Raw genomic sequence first — 22,344 nt, 5'->3', positions numbered from 1 at the left:
AGCTTATTCAATTAGAGAGTGAATTGAAACATTCGGAGAATAAGCATATTAAGAGAGTGGGAAATTGTGCTGTGAGATCAAAGAAGCATGATCAAGAAATCTACACTCCTTTCGGTGGATGCTTTTGGGAAAACAGAAGAAGATGTACGTGTTCGTACTAGAACTGGTGGGTTGATCACGGTATCCTGCATTTTTGTAACATTAATACTGTTGATAAACGAGTGGAAGAACTTTAATACGATTGTCAACAGACCTGAGCTAGTGGTGGATCGTGATCGCCACCTGAAGTTGGACTTAAATTTGGACGTTACGTTCCCAAATATGCCATGCAACGTTTTGAATCTTGATATTCTTGATGATTCTGGTGAGTTCCAGCTAAATTTGCTCGAATCCGGTTTTACAAAGATCCGCATTAGCCCTGAGGGCAAGGAATTAAACAAGCAGAAGTTCGAAGTAGGCGAGAATTCTCCAACAAAGGATACATCAACAGAGGAAGGTTACTGTGGACCATGTTATGGCGCACGTGATCAGTCAAAGAACGACGAATTGCCTGCCGACCAACGTGTATGTTGTCAGACGTGTGAAGATGTGCGTAACGCATATAGCGAGAATGGTTGGGCGTTCAAGGACGGGCAAGGTGTAGAACAATGTGAACGTGAAGGATACGTTCAATCCATCAACAAAAGAATCAATGAAGGGTGTCGTGTACAGGGTAGGGCTCAATTGAATAGAATTCAAGGTAGCATCCATTTTGGTCCTGGCAAATCGATGCACAACTTCCGTGGACACTTCCACGACACGTCGTTATATGAGAAGCACTCACACCTCAATTTCAATCATATAATTAACAAGCTAACTTTCGGTGAAACTCCAAGCCAGGCAGACAGCTTGCTGCTGAATTCCGTCTCATTGTCACCATTGGATGGCCGTGAAGTACTCCCAGAACGAGACACGCATTTGTACGAGTTCTCATACTTTTGTAAGATTATTCCTACGAGATTTGAGTTTTTAGACGGGAAGAAAGTAGAGACAACGCAGTTCAGCTCCACTTATCATGATAGACCACTGAGGGGAGGTCGTGATGAAGACCACCCAACTACTGTACACTCCGCAGGAGGAGTACCAGGTCTTTTCTTCAACTTTGAGATGTCTCCACTCAAAGTTATCAATAGAGAAGAACACGCTATTTCCTGGTCTGGATTCCTATTGAATTGTATCACAAGTATAGGTGGTGTTCTTGCGGTCGGTACAGTTGTAGATAAGATCACATACAGAGCACAGAAAACCATATGGGGCAAAAAGTCTTCATAGTAGTTCCTCTCTCTGCATGTTAGTCAAATTATATCATTATTACATTATACATAACTTACTATGTTTAAAGAAAATCTGTGTATAGTACAGTAAACTTACTGAGACGCAAAGCGACCTGAGAATGATTAACGATTCGAGAAATTCTCAAATTAGTGTACTGGCCCACTTTATAGACATATGACGGTTATTCCAGCCCTCATTTGTACTACGGTCCTTTACAAAGGTCAATCATTCTCGCCGGCATCTCCGCCAAAACATATTTTTTTGGGGCGAAAAAAATATTTCAGGTCCGCCTGAATTCTCAACACAACATCAATTACATAAAAGAAGAGAAAAACAGCATAGCATGCAAAGAGTTTATTGTTATGTAAGTTGTAAAGACAAAGAGGGAAATTCAGTTAATAAGGGGCCAGCGAGGGACTCTAGTGACCTTAAAGCAGGAAGAAATAGATCCTTAGGTAGTTGGAATTGCTTGATAGGTAATTGAGGAGAGAAAAAGAACCAATCAGTCTAGGAAATGGTGGTTAATTCGAACCCCTCGGTTTCGAATGTGTCTCTTTCGAGTACGCGGTCTAGCAACACACAATTGTTGATGAACAAGCGTGTAACTGCACAGGATTCACTGTATTTCATGTGTAAATGTGTCAAGAAAAGACTAGAATACTTGCCGCAGCTTCAACCGTACTTAAACCTGGCGCATTCTAGTGCTGAAATATTAACAGAGCATCAAGCACTTTTATTATCGCAGAAGCAGCAGCAGCAGATACAGCAGCAGTCCCAATCCAAGTCCCAACGGGGATCTCAATATGAGGTTGGAAGCGGAAATGGGAACGGTAGGAGTTCCTCTTCTAGCACTTTGCATAGAGACTCCAGCTTTTCCGCTACTAGCTTTGGGGATGACTCTGAACAATCACAATCCTTTAACATGGAAGATACTTTACTGACCTTTTCGGTGGGCATTGCACCAATATCTGTGGATTGCGACCCCGTGACCCAGCTCTCAAAGCTCTTTCAACAAGGGTCGCCGCTTTGTATAATTTTCAATGCTGTAAGGCCGCAGAATAAACTCACCGTTGTATCATCTGACGATATGAAGATATGCAAGAAATCTATCTACGACTTTATTCTCGGGTTAAAACAACACTTTGCATTTAATGATGAAGAACTCTTCACAATTTCTGATGTCTTTTCTAACTCTACAGACCATTTCTTAAAGGTATTGGATGTTGTCAATACACTACTTAATGCAGCTCCTGAAATATTTCCCGCTATCAGCACAGACTCCTTACTTGAAGCACAGCGTCTCGCAAAACCTCAAACGGAATATGACAAAATTGTAAAAGAGTTTATCGAAACAGAACGGAAATACGTGCATGATCTAGAAATCTTGAATAAGTACAGGAAGCAGCTTCTAGACAACCAGGTGATCAACTCAGAAGAACTGTATATGTTATTCCCAAACTTAAATGATATCATTGATTTCCAAAGAAGATTCCTCGTATCCCTTGAGGTTAATGGCCAGGTACCTCCTCAAAAGCAAAGGATTGGTGCTCTATTCCTGCATTCAAAGTACTTCTTTAAATTGTATGAACCATGGTCCATTGGTCAAAATGCTGCTATAGACTTCATATCGTCCAGCTTCGATAAAATAAGCCCCGGAAATACGAACTTTGTCATTGGAAATAAAATGGAACTTCAATCTTTCCTCCTAAAACCGGTGCAAAGATTATGTAGATATCCTTTACTTCTAAAGGATTTACTAGAAAATGCTGAAAGCGAAACAAAGGAGTTAGAGCTAGCGTTAAGCATTGCAAAGAGTATTGCAAGGAACATAAATGAAAATCAAAGGAGAACAGAAAACTATGAAGTGGTTAAACGGCTATATGGACGTGTCGTAAATTGGAAAGGTTATCGCATCGCCAAATTTGGTGAACTTTTATATTTCGACAAAATATCGATTTCGACTAGCAGCGGAAATGAGCCAGAAAAGGATTTCGAAGTTTATCTTTTCGAAAAAATCATTCTGCTCTTTAGTGAGGTAACGCAGAAAAAGGGCAGCTCTATTAGTCTTAAGAAGAAAAATAATTCATCTTCCATGCTACATTTGCCTAGCTCTTCTAATAACAATTCTAATGACTTCGCCAAAAATTCAGGGAAATTGGATCTACGTGGCCGTATCATGATTGTCAATCTAACTCAAGTAACTCCAATCGAGAATCACTCTTTAAATATAATATGGGAATCAACAAAGGAGAAAGGTAACTTCATTCTCAAATTCAAAAATGAAGAAACGCGTAATAACTGGGAAAACTGTTTACACCAACTTCTACGTCAAATACGTAGTGAATCTTTCAAAAGTATTAACACTAACAGCGATATGTCTTCAATGTCATCTCCAGTTCAATATTCTCATAATAGTGTAGCGTCCATTGGAAGTACTCTAACAAGACAAATTTCAGAAGTGCTTCCGAAAAGCCACATGTCCAATGCGCGTCAATCATTTGCAAGTGAATATAGATCCATATCAGAAAATTATAAGAATTCCATCCCAGAGACCATGCTATTACTTAGGGTTTCTTTCAACAATGATTTCTACACGGTGTTAGTGAATTTAGAATTCTCTGCTGATGAAGTACTTCAGGCGATAAAGAAAAAATTGACTCACCTTGGAACCATTACCAAGGTTAAGTACCAAGATGAGGATGGTGATTTTGTCATGCTAGAAAGTGACGATGACTGGTATGTGGTGAAAGACATGTTGAAGGAAAGTAACGAGCGATTATTAAATGTATGGGCATACACTAATTGATGGCACTGGTTAAGTATGCGTCGAATCTCTAATTGTACTATATATATATAGATTTAACTGTTAATTTCGTATTACTGTTTCATGTCTTTTTTTATTTCAGCGATTACAACAAATGGGTGATTATCTGCACAACTGAAAAATGTACAGTTTGACTACCATATACAAAGGGTTGAGAAAACATTTTAACATTAGATCATTATTATTGCCACTTAAATATATGAATACTTAAGTAGGTAAATAAATAAATAAATAGATAAATAAATAAATAATTTTAACTTAATTAATAAGACATTTTATTAGGTAATGGTATATTTTGGACCATCACCACCTTCAGGAACTTCCCAATTGATATCTTGAGTTGGAACCTTAATGTCACAAGTTTTGCAATGAATACAATTTTGAGAGTTAATTTGGAACTTCACTCCTAATGGTGACGCTTCATCCTCCACATATTCATACACACCGGCAGGGCAGAATCTGGACTCAATTCCCTTCCATTTAGGATAAGCCTCTTTTGCATGCTTTTCAAGATCTTGTTCTGGAACTCTCAAGTGGCACTTTTCGTCATCATCATGATATGTACCAGTTCTTGAAACCGAAGTCAAAATATCGAACGAAATTTTTCCATCAGGCTTTGGATAGTCAATTGGTTTACATTGGTCAGCTGGTTTTGTTAAGGTTGCATCAGAAGCATGATGATTAAAAGTCCAAGGGACTCTTCCTTTTAGGATAAAAGATTCAAGACCAGAATATACCATACCACCATATCCGCCCAATATTGGATTTCCAAATGAGGGTCTAATATTACGAACTTCATTTAGCTCTTGATATATCCACGATTCCCTGAAAGCTGTTTCATACGATACTAAGTTGATTGGTTTTTCTACAAGCTGTTCTGTTTCACTTTCTTCTAGTTCAGAGAGTGAAGGTAGTTTAATGATTTCTTCGAATGCCTTTTCAGCAGCTAGCATACCACTCTTCATTGCAGTGTGGGTACCCTTAATCTTCGGAACGTTCATGAAACCTGCTGAAGCACCTATCAAACAACCACCAGGGAAGTGTAACTTTGGAACTGACTGTAACCCACCTTCGTTCAAAGCTCTTGCTGCATATGATATACAAGTACCTCCGTCTAGTATCTTTTTGTAGTATGGATGATGCTTCATCTTTTGGAATTCTTGATATGGTGACACATATGGGTTCTTGTAATCCAAACCTACCACCAAACCAACAGTGACTAAGCCTTCGCCAAAATGATACATGAAACCACCACCGTAGACATAATTACTCAATGGGTATCCCATAGTGTGTGCAACAAAACCTTTGTGGAAATTTTCAGGTTTAACCTCCCAAACTTCTTTGATACCTAGACCATAAGTTTGATTATTTCTACCTTCTCTTAGCTTGAACTTGTTGATAACTTCTTTGGATAAGGATCCGTGACAACCTTCAGCAAAGAAAGTTTGTCTGGCATGGAATTCCATACCTCTTTCAAAAGTGTCCTTTGGTTCACCTGTCTTTGAGATACCCATATCCTTCGTAGCAACACCAAGCACAGATTTCCCATCTTCCCCATAGATAACTTCGGAAACAGATATACCAGGAAAGACCTCAACTCCTAGTTCTTCTGCCTGTTCTGCCAAATATCTGACAACTTGAGACAATGACGCAATATAGTTTTTGTTTTTGTTCACCATCTGAGGTGGTTCAGGTACTGGGAAGGCCATATTTCCCATCAAATATTTCAACTGTTCGCTTTCAACTTTAGTCACAAGCTCCTCAGGCAACGGAATTCCTTCACCGTTCTCGTCGTAGTATTCACTTTCTGGGAACAATTCTCTTAGGGCTTTTGGCTCTAAAATGACACCAGAAACAATATGTGATCCCATGTCAGGTGCCTTTTCTAAAACAACAACTCTCAAATCTCCATTACCACGTTCATTATCCAGTTGTTTGAATTTAATTGCAGCAGCTAATCCAGCTGGACCACCGCCGACAATACAGATATCAACTTTGTCAACTGGTCTTTCCATAGTAAGCATTTCTTGCTGTTCATGAGTCATTTTCTCAAAGGGGACTTCCACTGACGACAGTTTAACAGCTGTATGAGAAAATGAACGTGTTGTTACACGTAAACTACCAATTTTACTATGCAAATACCCAATTCTTACTTTTTGGCATTTTGAAGACGTGAGATATCTGCAATTGATATTCTTAGGTTTAATTAACCTCTTAATCACCTGTCTCTGAAGCATTTGTATTTCAATGAAAGAATTACTTAAGAGGGGCAATTAAACTTATAACAGTGGTATGCTATAATAAAGCGTTCGGACAAAATAGCGAATCAACGAGAAACAGCGTAAACTGCCACTATTACAACAAAAGTTTAGAATTATTACCTATGTCATCGCTCATTTTAATAGCTTTTTTCAATGACTCTGATTTTTCAAAAAAAAAAAACCTGTAATATATATGTAAATATGAATGAAAATATGTAAATGAAAATAATTTGACAAAGCTTGGACAAGTTAAAGAAAGTGTAATAACACGTTGTTTTTTAATAGACTATAATTTCAAACAGTAACTGTGTCCCTGCCCTTGTCGTCATTGACTTTGTCATGATCCTAATTTTACATTAGGCAAATATTACCAGTTAAATATAGAGTTCAAAACTGATATAAAGTAAAAAAGATAAAAAAATATTAACATATGTAAACCGGTCACGGCACCATCTAGGTTTGGAGTAAAAAATAATGATGCTGAATAATTTTAACGTAACATACAACAGGGATATAATGGGGAGTGAAAAATTCACTTGATATTTCAGAGTACTGAAATAATTGATAATAATACAGGGTTTGCCATGTGTAGTATATATGTTGCATGCTACGCATCATGAAATGGAAGTGAAATACGAATGTGCATAGTTTTAATGTTCATGCAAAAAACTCATCAAAATCATCTGGAGATAGCGATTCGGGTGTTGGGATTTCTTTCAACAAGAAACCTTCCCGCAAGGATTGCAACCATTTACAATTATTATTATCCACAGAACTTTTGTCGCTGTCCTGACTAGTAGAAGAAAATGGAGAGGAGGATTTTGATGACTTGGGGGAAATAACGATGGGATTTTGAGTGATCGCTGTTCTAAGGATTTCGGCAACTGTTTGAGCCGCTTCCGAGGCTGCTGCTGTAGAAATACCATCATTATGTTTTAGCGAGCTCTTTGAAAGCCTAGGTGTTGATCCCGCAATAGTTAAATATGCTTGGGGTTGCCCCTGTACATTTTGAACCGAACCAGGAGTCTCATGTATCTTCATTGCGTCAGTTTTCTGCTTTTTATAAGCACGATTTTGATACATGGATGAAAGTCTTTTTCCCGCGTGTGAACTGTGAGAATCAATGTCCAATTCATGATTCATCGTAGACAAAGGAAGTTCTCCTAGCTTTGGAGCCAAGCTGACGGAAACCGGAGAAGACATATAAGGAATATTGAAGTCATTGACGAAGTTTCCAGTTGAAAAATTAGATGACTTCATACCACCTAATGCACTAGAACTCCTAGGAACAATACCGTCCTTAATGTCTACTCTCTGAGTACCATCTGATTCAAAACTCATATCTTGTGAGTTTTTGTTGGAATGTTTCTTACCTTTTAATTTATTCTTGCCAAGAGAACCAGATCCTTGATCAGATAAGTTAGATGAAGCAGCTACAAGGGCAGCTGCTGCCTGAGCATGCTTTTCATAATCAGGAGCAAGGATACCACGATAAATGTACACCATTCTTCTAGGCGAAGCATCTGACCATTCACGAGAAAGTGAATAAACTAGTCCTTTTTCTCCCTTTTCAACTTTCTTAACATAGGCGTTAAGTTTTGCTGAGATTAAATTCGATAATTTAGTTGAAAGGTTATTCATGTCAGGATGTTTCTCGAGTAACAAATCGCAGAGTTGCTTAACAGTCATACCCTGTTGATTGGGATCACTTTCCCATAATATAACGAATATTGCGTATAATACATCATCTTCATTTAGAATTGGTCCTTCATTACCTGGCTTGGGTCTCTCACCTGTAACTGGTATTGTTTTAGATATGGAAACGGTTTCCGTTAACTGAGAGGAAGTAAAAGAACTTGAGCCGTTCTTTTTCACTTTTGATTCAGTCTTGCCAGGTTTAGTTTTACCTGATTCAGACTTAACAGAAGGTTGAGTATTACCACCTAATGTACTAGCATCGAATAGAGGAGATTTTGAATTAGCAATGATATCATCGTCCACAGTGGGGATAGACATTAGTCTAGAATTTGCTAAGGCCATAGTTGTAGGCAAGACTCTAAATTTGCAACAAAAATAGAGTACAAGGACAAATCAGTAATTCTGATGACAAGGTAATGGCAAAAAAAAAGGGTATATAAAGTTTCTGAATCAGTACTCTGATGTCAGCTCCATATAAATATAATACCGCCCAGAACGATTAGTTAAAATGTCTAGACGCCAAACAGGGAAATAAGATCTGTAACACAATCACAAAAAAGAATGATCGCAGTTCCAATTAATCAAATGTTATTCCAAAACAGTTGCGTGGGTAGAGAATTGCTGATAATGTTGATATATCTTTCTAATACAAGATCTCAATATTGAAACTTGATTATTAGAAAAACTGACGCTGACGTTGGTCAGAAAAGTAATCAGAATACAACAAAACTAAACAAAGTCAGGAATGTAGCTATTGTTCTTGTTTCAAAGGACAATTAATATAGCCTGGATGGATGGAAACAGATGACACCACAGTTGTCGTGCTAAATTAGCCTGGTTGTCAAACTTAAACAGACTCCTGATTCAAAAACAGCTAAAAAAAACAGAAAAAAATGAAGGAAACACTCTCAAAGCTGAATGCTGCTAGTGAAGTGTTCCAACAATATCGGTCCGAAATGGTTTTGGTTAATATAGCTTAGTTAAATAACTACATACTTCAAATGAATTAACTTTCTAAAAACAAGATACATTTACACATCTCCATAAGTGACACATTATGCAAGGAATGACTACAGTCCATAACTTTTAAGAAAGTGAAAACATTGAAATAAAAAAAAAAAAAACTTAAACAATACATGAAAAATTCCGAAATTGTGAGTGGGTAGTGCGGATTCGATACAAAAATCAAAGAAACAGCAATATCCCCCTCAAACAGCCTCAAAAAAAGCTATCCAAGTACATCATACCAACGCGAATACATATATGCGTACTCTAGCCAATTTTCTCTGAGCACTTAGCTCTTCAACTATAAATATATGCTACAAATATTTACGTCCGATGAAATATTCAACCCATACATCACATTTGTAATGATGTGTTCATAAGTTTTGTAATATAAATATATTAGAATTTTAAAGGATAATTTCCTATTTAGGGAAATAGCAGTCCCAGGTAGATGATAGGAAAAGACCTCCTCTCTAGTGGGCTCCCCTTCTGGCCTCCTTTAAAGCGTTAGACACACTTTGGAAATAGGTTTGCCAATAGTCATCCGAATACATGGATTCAATAGAATCTCCGGTTGGAGGCATTAACCAGTAGTTTACTGCAACATGTATATCGCTTGAATCCTCCGAAGGTTCTCTAAATCCGAATGATGTAACTTCATGGAACCAACCAGTAGGTAAATACAACATTTCCCCAGGTTTTAAATCTACGGTAATTCTATGGGCGTTAAAAAATTCTGGCCACTTCTTTCTTGAAACCTTTTCAATATTCTTTCTAGTAACTTCATCAACTACCTTATCTAAATGAACCACAGTAGGTGGAATTGTAGAAAATGATGGCGGATCTAAATGATTTACATTTTCCGAAGACGACAAATCTTTTTGATTTGCGTTGTCGTCGTTTAGGATATTCTCCATAATCTTTCTTTCCTCTTCTGAGATATTAGGATCTTCTAGCCTGTGTTCTGCATAGAGAGTCTCGATCGCACCATCGCGCCTTAGTTTGTTCCATTGAGGGGACTTTTCATTTCTTTTGTAGTTTATGATTCCGGTATCATATAACTCATCGACGTCACCCACAGTGTACATTTTTGAAACATCTGAAGGAGCAAAAAGCGTAAATCTTTTGTGACCCTTTATAGGTATGTAAATGTTGTCTGCATGATCATGATGAAGCCCTGAGGAAGACCCACCACCAGGTACGTTTCTGCCAAGCCCTAACTTCTTGTCATCGGGATCGAAATCTTTTAAAAATGCTTGATTATCCTCTTGTTCTTTGGCCGCACCTATCCAAAGGTTGATTTGCTGAGGAATTAATTTCAGGAATGGCAATTGTTCAGGTATACTGCTAATCAAAGTATCCAAAGGTGGTTGATAAAGCTCTTTAACTAAATAGGAAAGATCTTCAAAACCTTCATCTTCTTCTTCCATTTCTTCAAAATCATCATGAAGATCATTGAAATTTATGGAGTCTGTAGAACTAACGTCGGAAGCATTATCGGGAAACGCATACACTCCAGTCTCTTCCTCCTCATCATCATCTTCTTCTTCTCCTTCAATTTCTTCTTCACTACCCTCATCAGTATTTTGATTCTTCGGGCATTTATCAATCACCTCATGCTCAGCGTACTGGGTTGTCAAATATAGATCATAATTTCCAGCGGCCAAAGAATCAAGAAAATCATAAAAGTCCATTGCAAGTCTCTTGCTACCTGAACCAAAACCACCATCGGTCTTCTTTTCGATCTGAAGTGTGGTGTTATCAAGTAAATTCTTGATGTTTTCTGGCTTTAACAAATCCCAATCAAAACTGTCAACTCTTTCTGAAAACCTGCAGGGTTTTCTCTTCTTGACATATTCATTATAGAACTGTCTTATTTCAGTTGGGGTTTTAGGAATTGGTATGGTATCAAGTTCAATTCCATCTTCCAAAACCTTGAATCCGTTATAATTAGAATCTAATAAAGAGTTCGCATCTTTGAGTTTCTTCAACTCATTACTTTCAACTGCAATAGTAGCCCTTTTTGACATGTTGTAAAGAGGAATTGAAGGTAATTAATGATCTATAATATCGAAATGCAAATAGTTTATTTTTTTCTGGGTACCACAGAGCTTCACAAACGTTACAATTGCGATGTCCCGAATATAATTTTAATAGTATTCTAGTTCAAAACAAATCGGACGAGTGTGTAGTTTCTTTTCCCATAAAAAGGCAGCAATATAAAACAATTTGAACTTAATAGACAGAGTTTTACTTTTTCTAGTGAATATGTGCGTGTTGGTGTATTCCAAGTATACTTTTACTATATTGTGATGCCTTTTTGTCTCATCAGTTGACATCAGGCTATTCTTTTACGAATCACTTTACTGTAATTACTCTACTATTAACATCATACAAGGTTGGAAAAGAAAAGAAAAAAAAAAACTGAACTGTTTTTATACGTCACGTGCAAACAGCAGCTTTCCCCGCTTAAAAATAAGGTTATAAAGTTAATTTTTTTATGTAGGCACATGAAGCTGCATAAAAAAGGAAGTAATACACAAACGTCTTTTTCGTACGATTAAAAAGCAATTATTAAAAAAAAGTTATTTCGCACTCTTCCGGTTACGTAATTATCTAAAAAAAGGTCGGTAAGGTGATTTCACTAAAAAGGAATTAGGGAAGTTTTGCACTGGGATATCTAAATAGGCAAGCTATTACTAGAGCCATACATTTTATAGAGATTCTAAAGATCTTCGAAAACCCTTAGCTTACAATTTACGTTTTTTCAATCGAGAACGAGAGTGCGATCTGCGAATGATGTTTCAGGGATTAAACAATTGCTTGGGTAAAAGGAATGCATTAAATTGATTTACCGTGTTTAAAGAAATAAGTCACGGCAGATATCGCTTTAAAATTACCGGTGCTTTCATAATTTATACGTGAAAACAAGAGGACAATCATACCACAGAGCTTATATTACTGTCTGAGTATTCCTTCTGTGGATGAAACATGTCATGATACTTTTTTTATTATTTTACATTGAAATCTCACTTAATTAATAAATGACGAATCTTTAAATTAGATCAGTTAGGTAAATAAGTAAATGTTCTAAAAACGGGTTCTGGACTACCTACTACAGAAGAAAGACCGGTAATATCGTTAGAGCATACTCTCTACTACCAATCGATAGTTGCTATCGTTAGCATTCACCTACTCTCCCTTTCTTAGCATATTGTATTGTCTCTTCTTCAAAGAAGTCTATATCCATAAGTGAAGAGTCTCTTTTAGAGTGTCTTCTGAAGGAGAGACCGGTGCCGTTATGCGACAATGATGCGGCAGGTTTTGTAGCTTTGGAAAACGTTGGAGTAGATGGAGTAGTACTTGGAGTAGGAGGAATTTGCATCCATTTAGTGGAGTCCATTTGTTGGGTCTTTGATGATGGTGATGTCTCTTGATTGAAATCAGGAACTAGAGGAGACAATAATGTAGAGTAGACAGCGTTTCTGGACAAGTGTTCTGTCCAAGAGGCCTTGTAGCTAAATAGACACTTCATAACTGGGTGCTGAACGTCATTGGAGTAATACCTTAGCCTGAAACTAGAGGGAATTTCGCTCTCATTAATACTCTCCAAGATAGTTTTCATCAGAGTCACTAACTGAGGATCTAATTTTTCGTTAGAGACCATGGTCTCAAAATTCATAAAAGTGTTGAATCTAGATGATAGTAAAGAAAACTTAGTAATGAATAGACATGCCAAAGCTATAGAGCTTGGAGAATGGTTGAAAGTGATCGATAGATTGAAACAGACCAATTGTGAAAGGATTAGCGCACCCAACTTCATAGCGACACAATCCGTGTTTTCATTTTGGAATGTTCTTGATCTAATTAAGATATCCAAGAAGGAATCTAAGCTAGGCCCGTGGCACATAGTCCAATTGAGACTTTGGCAGATGTGCAATTCCATTTCCTTGAATTGTTCTTTGGTGTATTGATCACAGCAAAGACTCTGCAAGGTGGGTAACGAGGGAATCTTTTGCTTCTTATCGGTGTATTTGGAAGCCAGCCATAAAGAGCACAAGCCCAATAGTTGATACGTAGACGATTTAACGATAATTTTAGAGCAGTACCTATCGATAATGTTGAAACTTAAAAACAAAGTTGGGGTTGAAAGTTTCAATCTGATGTGACAGCACATGATAAAGTCAAAAATAAGGCTTCTCATCTGATAAGTAATTTCAGGCTGTGATTTAAAGCACTTCATGGATATCTTTGTGTTTGCTTCATTTTCAACCAGTTTAGAGAAAATCGTAGATGCATTTTCATTAATCGTAGCTTTATGGGATTTTAATTCCATTTCGATCAGTTTTGGATTAGAAGCTTTTTCATTCCAAACTGATCTTCTTATGCAATTCATATAATTGTAGTTTGACATTTCTTGAGTAGACACTGTCATGATGATGAGTAATAAAAGTTATGATCTGGTTTGAGAGAATGAAAGATAAAGGGTAAAGTAAAAGTAAGATAGTGATTGTAAGTGAGGGTGAGAACAGACCAGCTGAAGGAAAATAAACGTATCTAAACGTTTGGGAAGGGTAAAAATGCAAAAGGGGTGGTCTTTTTTTGGTTTTGAAAAACAATTCTAGATGTGGTGGTATTCTTTAGTTCTTGTACTTTATTCACGCCTTAGTAGGGCCTTCTTTTCTTGAAACACAAGTGTGTGAGAGAAAGGATTCTACTAGAGTGAAGTGAAAAAAAAAAAATACTAAAAGTCACCAACGATAAAGGATTCACACGAAATCTAAAACAAAAGGCAGGATGCTGATGAGCGAGCGATTGGCTAAGGTAAGCTTTCGTTTGGGTTTGGGTTTGATTTTATTTTAATAATTTTTTTGTAGTTTAGTTTCTTTCTTTCTGTACCAATAAATGCAATTCAATATGGGAACAAAAGAAGATTCAACGTAACTGACTTTGATATAATATGCAAGAGGAAATAATAGACAGGAGTGTGTATATCAGATTGTCAATGAAGCAATTGATGACAATGATGTAACGAAATAAAAAAATAGATTGGAGCAACAAGCTAGCAAAAGGCTTGGCAATGATAGAGTGAGTGAGTGAAGAGAGGGAGAAAAAAAATGACGGAATAAAACAGCAAAAATTGGATAGAGAGCGAAACAAAAGATTCAATTGCGTGAGCCGTAAGATGCCTTATAACTCAACGTGCTTTGTTCTTTTGGAATGATGTTGTAAAAAAGACCTTCTGTACCAGCAGTAGTGAAAAGAAGCCAAAAATCAGTGTGGTTAGAAATGCCTAGCAGGGGTTCCTCACTGTGAAATCGTTCTCTGGACAGAGCTTGAACAAAACCAAATAACACACGCACTCCAAACCTTGATCTGATTGATGGTGAGTTTGAAAGACTGAAAGACCAACGCACTTCAACCTTTCTCTATCACAATATATAAAGAAGTATCAAAGTTGTAACTGAATTGGTATATATCTACATGTCATGAGTGTAGGCAGAAGCAGCACACACACACACACACACACACAAGAAAAAAAAATACGATTCGAAAGAACCGGTAGCATTCAGTAACACCTTACGAGGGCTTAAACCGATAATGGGAAGCAGCAATAAAAAATATGCGCAGTACCAAACAGAGTTAAAGGCAACGTGTGTTAGGTCAAACGTAAAGCCTGAGGCAAATCTGGCAAGCTAAACTGGTACGGAACGGAGGATAGGGCATACCCATGCAAGAGGAAATGGAAAACAGGCGTACATACAAGCGTAAGAGCAATAAACGCCACTAGTTGCTTTTCTACGATATTTTTGGATGAAGCAAACCAAAATCCAAACCCAATCCAACCCAACCCATTAAAAAAAAAAATCTAAAAAAAAAATAGAAGTAGTATAGCATGGGAGTAGTAGTATAGTGAAAAAAAAAAAAAAACGATAATAATAATAGTAGTAGTACAGTAAGTACTGCTGTACCAAGAAAAAGGAGGAGGCATGCAAGCCATGCGATGGCATGGTTTGCCGTCAAGAGCGCTAGTTAGCTAGCTAGAGAGCTAACTACGCCCTAGTAGAGGTACTAGCACCATGGCGGGAGCTCGTAAGGACCGCTAGTTTCCAAGGGGAACCATTACAGAAATTTTTCGCCCTTCAGGGCATAGGGCGCAGCCCTTGCCTTACCCAATACAGGTTGAAAATTGAAGAATGCGATATGATGGAATATCCTAGGCCTCGGAATACAGTGCTGTCTTTTTGATTTTAGTCTGTTTTGGGATAAGACTGGATCTCTAGGGCAGAAATCTGGAAGAAAGAAAGGAACAAGGAAAAAAAAAAAAAAAAAAAAAAAGAGAGCAAGATAGAAATGCCTGAGGGCGCAGGCGCGCGTATGAAAGGAGAAACAAAGCCAAAGGCCAAAGGCTCCACCAGTGCAGTGCACTACAGTACGCCTACCAAGGAAAATTGTCGGTGTGGGCATTACTATTGTTATTTAGCTTGTAGTAATAGTAGTAGTATATTACGTATAATTGCGAGTGAGTCTCTTAATATCTCACGCCCTAACGCCTGGTGCTTGCTGGCTGGGTTTTTTTTTTATTTTTTCTGTCTATGCGAGGTATCGAAAGAGGTAAAAGGATCGAAGAAACCGCTGGAAAAGAAAGGAGGCTCATTTCCAGTCTGGGTATTGCCAATGCTATGAAGACCATAGAAAATCGAGTTCCAGTTCCAGTTCCAGTTCGACTCGAGTGTGTGCGTCAGGACTAGGCTAGCCTAGGCTGCTGCTGCTGCTGACCTATCGTGTAGAGCTGGAAAAGAAGGTTTTCAAGGATTTTGACGGATCTTCGAGAGGCACAACTTTAGACACGGAAGTTGCTACGAGATCTTGTGGGGGCGCGTGAAAGGACTTGGGCGACTAAAGGGCTGGCAAGTGGAGAAAGGAAGACAAACGTCACAGGCGTGCTATAGGGTTGCTGGATCCATCGCCGTGTATTTTTTTTTTCTTCACTACTGATTACTGCTAACTATTTACTTGATATATTTTTTTTGTTCTACAGCGTTTGCTTTTCGTATGCAGGTTGCCTTTTAGATCCGTGTTATCATAATTCTAGGTCCCGTGTTCTGATCAGAATGGCTTTTGGTATGGACTAATCCGTGAGTGGAAATCGCTCTGTGTTCTCCACCAGGACAGATGTGTTCGTTCTAGGTTATAACGTGCTTCTCGAGGTACAGTTAGTTCCCATGTTGTTGTTCATTTTTTTTTTTTTTAGGTTGTCTTTTTCTTTAATAGATACTGTTGTATTAGCTAGCTGTCTTGTTCCAGTACGCAGCAAGTATTATGATGCAATAAGGAAATAATAACTGAAACTACGGGAGAGAGAGACCGAATACGCAGTAAAGGCTGTGTTGAAGAAAAGGTGCTTACCAGTCGGGTTTTCCGGTACCAATCATTTACTTATGGAATATGGAAGGGGTACCGACAAGAGCGCTTCACCTGATGTTATTTTCTTTGTTGGTATGTCTACAGAGTGCAGACAGTCACAATGGCTGCTAGAAGCGTCCGCTCGAGCCACGCTAAGAAGAACGGACTCTTTCTACTTGTCAATTGTGCTTGTGCTATGGCAACTTTGATATTGTTCTAGGATATATGCCTGAAATAGTAGAATAAAATACAACTTAACCAGAACCAAAACCAAAACCAGAACACCATGGAGTGACAAAAAAATAAATTAAATAAAAAAAAAAAACAAGTGGAAAAGGATCAGCCCGACTATCCGCTGTTGCTTGATTGATAGTAGTCCTAGGAGATGGATGGGGATGTCTCCAGTAATTAACGTGTACCCCTTGCTATACTCTTAAAAACGCTAGATATTCGGGGTTAGTATCATTACTTGACCCCTTTCTCAGCGGCTGGCACGTACATGATACCATCCGCTTTACCCACACATTGGAAGCGATCGAACATTTATTGCAACACTAGTGGTACCTGCCGGTAAATCTTACCGACCTTTTTTTTCATCATTTTGAAGAAAAGCCGCCTTCTGAGAAAAAAAAAGATAGGATAGAATGGAAGTTCGCCCGCTAAGTGGTACATAGATTAAATTGCAGCAAAAACGTTCGAACAATGCGGAGCTGATCTTTATTACGCTTGTCTTTTGTTTACAAAGATTCTAGATGGTTGTACAGTGGGTTCGGAACGGAATCCTAACCCAGAAGTAACAACACGAGCGGCTGGTTTAACACTTAGTGGGGGCTTGGCTGTAAGCCTAATTTCTAATATATCTTATCTATCTCGCTTTTCGTTTACCTTGAAAAATAAAAAACAAAAATTAAGAGAGTGAACAAAATACGTAGCAGCACCAGCACTAACAATGGTCATTTCAAAGTACATTGTTAATTGGAGTCACCCAACACCGGGACTGAAACAACATTCGGCGAAACGCGTCGCTGCTGGTTTCGAGTGAAGACGTAAACACAACTTCAACGACCCTCGCACCAGCATGAATGCACGCTCCTTTGTTACTTTCATGCAAGACAAAATTTCTTCCACCATTATATGCCGAATCCCATTCAGATATGTTTTCCGACAATGCTGCAAAAGGAAAAACCTCCCGTCCTATAAAAGGGCGTGCTGCATGTATATGGTCTTATTTTCCTGCAGGACGCGAGTCTTTTTCCTATGACACTTTTCAAGAATGCAAAAATCTGTTCCTGATCATCCATCAGTTCATTTCCTTTCCATATTGGGTAACTAAAAGAAACAACTTCGAAAAATAAGAAAAATAAGAACATTTACAAGGAAGATAAAAACCACTGGACGGTAGCTAATTTTTTCTATATCCAAATATAAAAAAGGAGAGATTTAAACATTCTTGGTGGCATTACAACAAGAGCACATGGCTGTGTAATTTTTTTTTTTTTTTTTTTTTTCATAGCAAATATGCTAAGGGGTCTTCTTCTCCACCTTCAAAAATAGAAAGAAAGAATTGAATTCTACACCCGGTTATTAATTTGATTAATGGATCTATGCATTTGGTTAAAACCGAGCTTATCACAGCGTAGCTAAGAGACGTATTGACGTAGCGGGGTACACGTAACAAGCGGCCCATTCTTGCAACAGGCGTCTAATAAGTATTATATAGATTCCGGGGCGGCATTCTCGAAAGATAAAACTAGCAATCAATGCCAATCAGCCATTTCCTTTCTAGGCGGTTGGTTGCTCGGGTTGAAAGCCTCTTTATTGTAAATTATGAGGCACCCAAACAATGGTTCCAGATCGCAATTTGGGGTTTCACTACTTACGCTTGAAGATTTTAATACTTTAGACTCGACCTTTATTACCATTGTTACGCTTCTTCTTCTTTTCTTCCTTTTCTTATTTATTAGCACGTGATATATATATTTTTTTTCTTTCTATCATATTTTTTTCAAATATCTGTACTACTTCATTATTGTGCGGGTAATGATGATACGACGAGAAAAACTGTGTTTGTTTTTCACCAATATTTCTAAAAATTTTATATTTTACCGTGCAGCGACGAGCGTGGTGTAGTCAATTCTTAACAAGAATAGCGATCTTCCAGCTATAATTGTACCGCCAATAAGCCTATTCGAACTTCACTAGCTTTAGGGCAATACCATAAACCACAAAAGAAGTGATTGTTCAGCGCTTTTTCTTTTACTTTTCCTATTTTATATTGTACTGCAAAGACCGGGAACTGTAAAATAATGCTTTCTGTAAGAAGCTCTATCAGAGGGTTAGCTACCCAAGTTAATCAAGCTTCATCGACTATTCAACAAAATGTGGAAGCAACTCAATCTGTTAAGGAAGAAAGAAACGATAAGACTTCAAAGCCCAAAAGATTGCAACCAAACGCTTTATTGCATATTGTTAAAACTAATGTTAATAATGAATTGGATCAACATATACCAGTTCAAAAGATTTACTCCCAACTTCAATCGGAATTGCAGGAGCTTGTATCTCAAAACAGAATCAACACTAGAGCTTTTGGAAATATTAATCTTTTTAACACTGCTTTATCAAGATTGATTCGTCAAAGTAAATTGGAATTAGAGAGTCAAAACCTTGGTGACTCAAACTCGATTCCTCCAGCTCCATATGATATATTACAAACATCTTTGAAATATAATCTAGCAAGACATCAACACTTTACTTTAGTCATGAGACAATACTTGAATGAAAAGAAATTTGAGGAGGTGATGAATCTCTGGGTGACCTTCTTGGAACATGCCAAGAAAATTCCCTTGAATACAGCTGCTACAAAGCAAATTCAGGTCTTAACCTCAATTTCATACCTAATGCTATGTTGCCAATCTAAAGCAAAGCCAGAAGCTAAAGTTATTACCCAGCTTCTAAATACCACACTTGATGAAATTCCATTTTTAGTTATGGAGCAGGAAATGAAATCATTGAAGCTTGATAGCTCTGCTGAGGAAGCTTTGTTTAAATGCTACTCGGATCTTTTATTAGAATGGTTTGTCTCTGACAAAGATGCATTCATCAATGGATTCTTGAAAAGATCTAATGATTACAAACTACTTTCTTACTTGTGGAACCAATATTTAAAATTCGGAGCTGCGGACTACACTTCATCAGATCTACAAATACCATCCGCCTTCATTGTCAGATTTGCCGAGTTAAACAAAAGCTTAGATTCCATGAAAATCGTTGCACAACTAAAGGAAGCATCTCCTGATTTCAAACCTAATGTGCAAATATACAATGCTTTATTAGAAGCTGTTGCATATACTCCTGCTTTTGGTAGACAGGCTACGACTGTAAAGCTTGATAGAATCCAAGCTATTTGGAACTCTTGTATCAAAACGCAAGAAAACATAGGAGTTGATAGTTACAAGTCTATGTTAAGGGCATTGAACAATTTGGGTAATGTCAAAACTGCAGAATCATTTTGGGCTCTTGATGTTCCAAATGATATGAAGTCGAACAAAGAACTCTCTGAAGTGTTCTCGATGATTTACTTCAATTCTGATGAATGCAAAGACTATTCCAAGTTGAAACAAAAGATTCCAAAGAAAATTGACAATTTAGAATTAGCCAATACTATATTATTGGCAATGGTCAAAGTCGGTGCACCAGCTAGTGACGTAGATTCTTTCTATGATCGTATCTTTTTATCTACTACCGGTATCAAACCCAATGATACAACATTGGCAACAAGGTTGCTTGCAAACATCAAACTTTCTAAGCTTTCTGATGAGGCCGACATTTTGAGTACCATTGGCGTGTCTCATTCCAGCGAAAGAGTGGTTCCTATCATTGAGGAATACTTAAAGTTGTGTACGGATGAAGAATCTGCAACGGCTCTTTTGAAGGCGCTTAAATTGGATTTCAAAGGAGATAGATTTGCCATGAAAGTCAGCAAATTTTTAAACTTTTACCTGGAACATGGCCAATGGGAAGTAGCTGAAGATTTGTTCAAGCAAGCTCTAACTGAAAATGCTAAGTCGCCTACTTTAATCAACTTTAGAATGTTTAACTCCATGTTCCAAGGCTTTTCTGAACTAAGTATTAGCAGAAATGACACTGGATTTATTTCCAAACAACAAGTTTACTGGGAACTATGTGATCAGATTCACCACAAGATATTCAAAGAGTCTATCATTTCTACTCTAAAATCGATTGCAGAACTATCGAGGAGAAAGGCCGACTTTAGTGAATCTGAGTTAGATTTCATCAACAACACTGTTTTACCATACCTAGTAAAGGCCAAGGCCAACAATGAGTTTGTGGTGCAAAACCCAAGACTCTTAAAGAACATAAAGACAAACGACAAGATTCACATTCCAAAAGAGCTATTATGAATGAATGCTTACATGTATATACATAATATATTTCAACACACACAAACACTGTAAATAATATAGAAACCATATCGCTGCATTGATGTGTTACTCACAGTGCACAAGAACAGGTTGTTGGTTGGTTGGTCGACAAAGCTAAGAGAGAGAGAGAGAGAAATATATAAACAGGACATAAAAAATGAACATGGATAACGAGGATATTAGGGAAGTGGGAAGATAGACCGTAACAGCGGCGGCAACCTATCATATAAATAAATCCATCGTAAGTAAGGGAAGAAAAAAAAAAAAAAAATTACCTACCATTCATTTCTTATCGTCTGAATTGAAATACTTGTCCAAAGTTGGCGTAATCCATCTTTCGAAACGGTCTTTCGCGTTGGTGAAGTTATCCAAAGCTGGTCTGACGTCTAGGTTGAAAGTTGGAAGTCCGTCCTCGTCATCTGGACCGCCGTAAAAGTCGATCACATAACGAACCTTACGGTAGCCTGGATTTTCAGAGTCAGAGGATGTAGGATCAGGTCTCAGCACAACCCAATCGTGTCTATCAAAGGGAAGTTCGCTAGAAAAGTGTCCGGGAAATAGCGTTCCCAAAATGTTGAAACATCTAGCCCTAGGCGATAGCTGATCTGGCTTACCGGTGAACTGTAGCAATTTTGGGTATGACTGTGTTTGCTGCACGTACTTCTTCTCCCAATCAAGGATTTCCTGCCAGCACCCTTCGTTCAAAAAATTGTGAACAAACACCATGGACTCCACCGCATCTTCAGGGATTTCCTCCCCAGTATAAGGGTCGATCTTACCCTTTCTTACCATCGCATTGTACATCTGTTGAGGAGAAGGATATTCCCAGAACTCCTCGTCAGAGGCTTTACCCTTAGGAATGGAACTAACGGTTCTTTCCGTAGGCAAGTCCAGTTTCTGTCCAGCTTGCTTGGCATGCGTCAAACCAACAGGAATATTATTCAAGGGATTAAGCTGATCACCATGCTTTGAAATCACTGGGCACCCGCCCTCAGATCCTGAGTTTCCGTGCATCACAGGACACTCCGAAATATCGTTCTTGTCTGATGCCGGCTTATGCATCACAGGACATGCTGACACATCGGCCTTTGCAGCTGCTTTTGTGCCTGAACTTGTGTTAACTTTATCAGCCCAGAACCAACCCATTTTGCTACTATTGCTACTACACTATCAATACGCTACTATCTAATTTTATGCGCTTTTATTTCTCTTCTCACTCTTCTTGTCCTGATATGATATGTACAAAATTCGATATCTAATTACTCTCTCTCTCTCTCTACTTACTTTATGCCTTTCTTTCTATATGTGACAAGTCCGCTTTTTTTTCTGATTGCTGAAATTTCTTTCTCTGGGGTTTCCATTACCCGGCTATATCAATACACCTGTACACCGC

At 38.0% G+C, this 22,344-nt stretch overlaps 8 protein-coding genes across 8 annotated transcripts; 3 read left to right on the top strand and 5 right to left on the bottom strand.

Annotated features, from left to right (window-relative positions):
- Positions 1-87: 87 nt before the first annotated feature.
- ERV46 (retrograde cargo receptor ERV46) lies at positions 88-1,311 on the top strand (the record flags this gene model as incomplete). The annotated part of the gene is made up of 1 exon (XM_022821991.1): positions 88-1,311. The coding sequence occupies one exon, from the start codon at positions 88-90 to the stop codon at positions 1,309-1,311; it is 1,224 nt and encodes a 407-aa protein (XP_022678297.1).
- A 517-nt stretch (positions 1,312-1,828) lies between these two features.
- Positions 1,829-4,120, top strand: CDC24 (Rho family guanine nucleotide exchange factor CDC24; the record flags this gene model as incomplete). The annotated part of the gene is made up of 1 exon (XM_022821990.1): positions 1,829-4,120. The coding sequence occupies one exon, from the start codon at positions 1,829-1,831 to the stop codon at positions 4,118-4,120; it is 2,292 nt and encodes a 763-aa protein (XP_022678296.1).
- Positions 4,121-4,416: 296 nt separating this feature from the next.
- CIR2 (electron-transferring-flavoprotein dehydrogenase) lies at positions 4,417-6,183 on the bottom strand (the record flags this gene model as incomplete). The annotated part of the gene is made up of 1 exon (XM_022821989.1): positions 4,417-6,183. The coding sequence occupies one exon, from the start codon at positions 6,181-6,183 to the stop codon at positions 4,417-4,419; it is 1,767 nt and encodes a 588-aa protein (XP_022678295.1).
- Positions 6,184-7,056: 873 nt separating this feature from the next.
- GDS1 (Gds1p) lies at positions 7,057-8,415 on the bottom strand (the record flags this gene model as incomplete). Its single annotated transcript, XM_022821988.1, has 1 exon — positions 7,057-8,415. The coding sequence occupies one exon, from the start codon at positions 8,413-8,415 to the stop codon at positions 7,057-7,059; it is 1,359 nt and encodes a 452-aa protein (XP_022678294.1).
- Positions 8,416-9,575: 1,160 nt separating this feature from the next.
- On the bottom strand, positions 9,576-11,132 carry KLMA_80241 (jmjC domain-containing protein 4; the record flags this gene model as incomplete). The annotated part of the gene is made up of 1 exon (XM_022821987.1): positions 9,576-11,132. The coding sequence occupies one exon, from the start codon at positions 11,130-11,132 to the stop codon at positions 9,576-9,578; it is 1,557 nt and encodes a 518-aa protein (XP_022678293.1).
- Positions 11,133-12,283: 1,151 nt separating this feature from the next.
- On the bottom strand, positions 12,284-13,537 carry CLN3 (cyclin CLN3; the record flags this gene model as incomplete). Its single annotated transcript, XM_022821986.1, has 1 exon — positions 12,284-13,537. One exon carries the CDS (start codon positions 13,535-13,537, stop codon positions 12,284-12,286), a length of 1,254 nt encoding a protein of 417 aa, XP_022678292.1.
- A 5,278-nt stretch (positions 13,538-18,815) lies between these two features.
- MSC6 (Msc6p) lies at positions 18,816-20,930 on the top strand (the record flags this gene model as incomplete). Its single annotated transcript, XM_022821985.1, has 1 exon — positions 18,816-20,930. The coding sequence occupies one exon, from the start codon at positions 18,816-18,818 to the stop codon at positions 20,928-20,930; it is 2,115 nt and encodes a 704-aa protein (XP_022678291.1).
- Positions 20,931-21,233: 303 nt separating this feature from the next.
- On the bottom strand, positions 21,234-22,097 carry CYC3 (holocytochrome c synthase CYC3; the record flags this gene model as incomplete). The annotated part of the gene is made up of 1 exon (XM_022821983.1): positions 21,234-22,097. The coding sequence occupies one exon, from the start codon at positions 22,095-22,097 to the stop codon at positions 21,234-21,236; it is 864 nt and encodes a 287-aa protein (XP_022678290.1).
- Positions 22,098-22,344: the final 247 nt, after the last annotated feature.

This window comes from Kluyveromyces marxianus, chromosome 8, assembly GCF_001417885.1.
Source record: "Kluyveromyces marxianus DMKU3-1042 DNA, complete genome, chromosome 8".
Taxonomy (NCBI): Eukaryota; Fungi; Ascomycota; class Saccharomycetes; order Saccharomycetales; family Saccharomycetaceae; genus Kluyveromyces; species Kluyveromyces marxianus.
The sequence above is the reverse complement of the archived record's forward strand: the minus strand, read 5'-3'. Positions and strand labels throughout refer to the sequence as shown.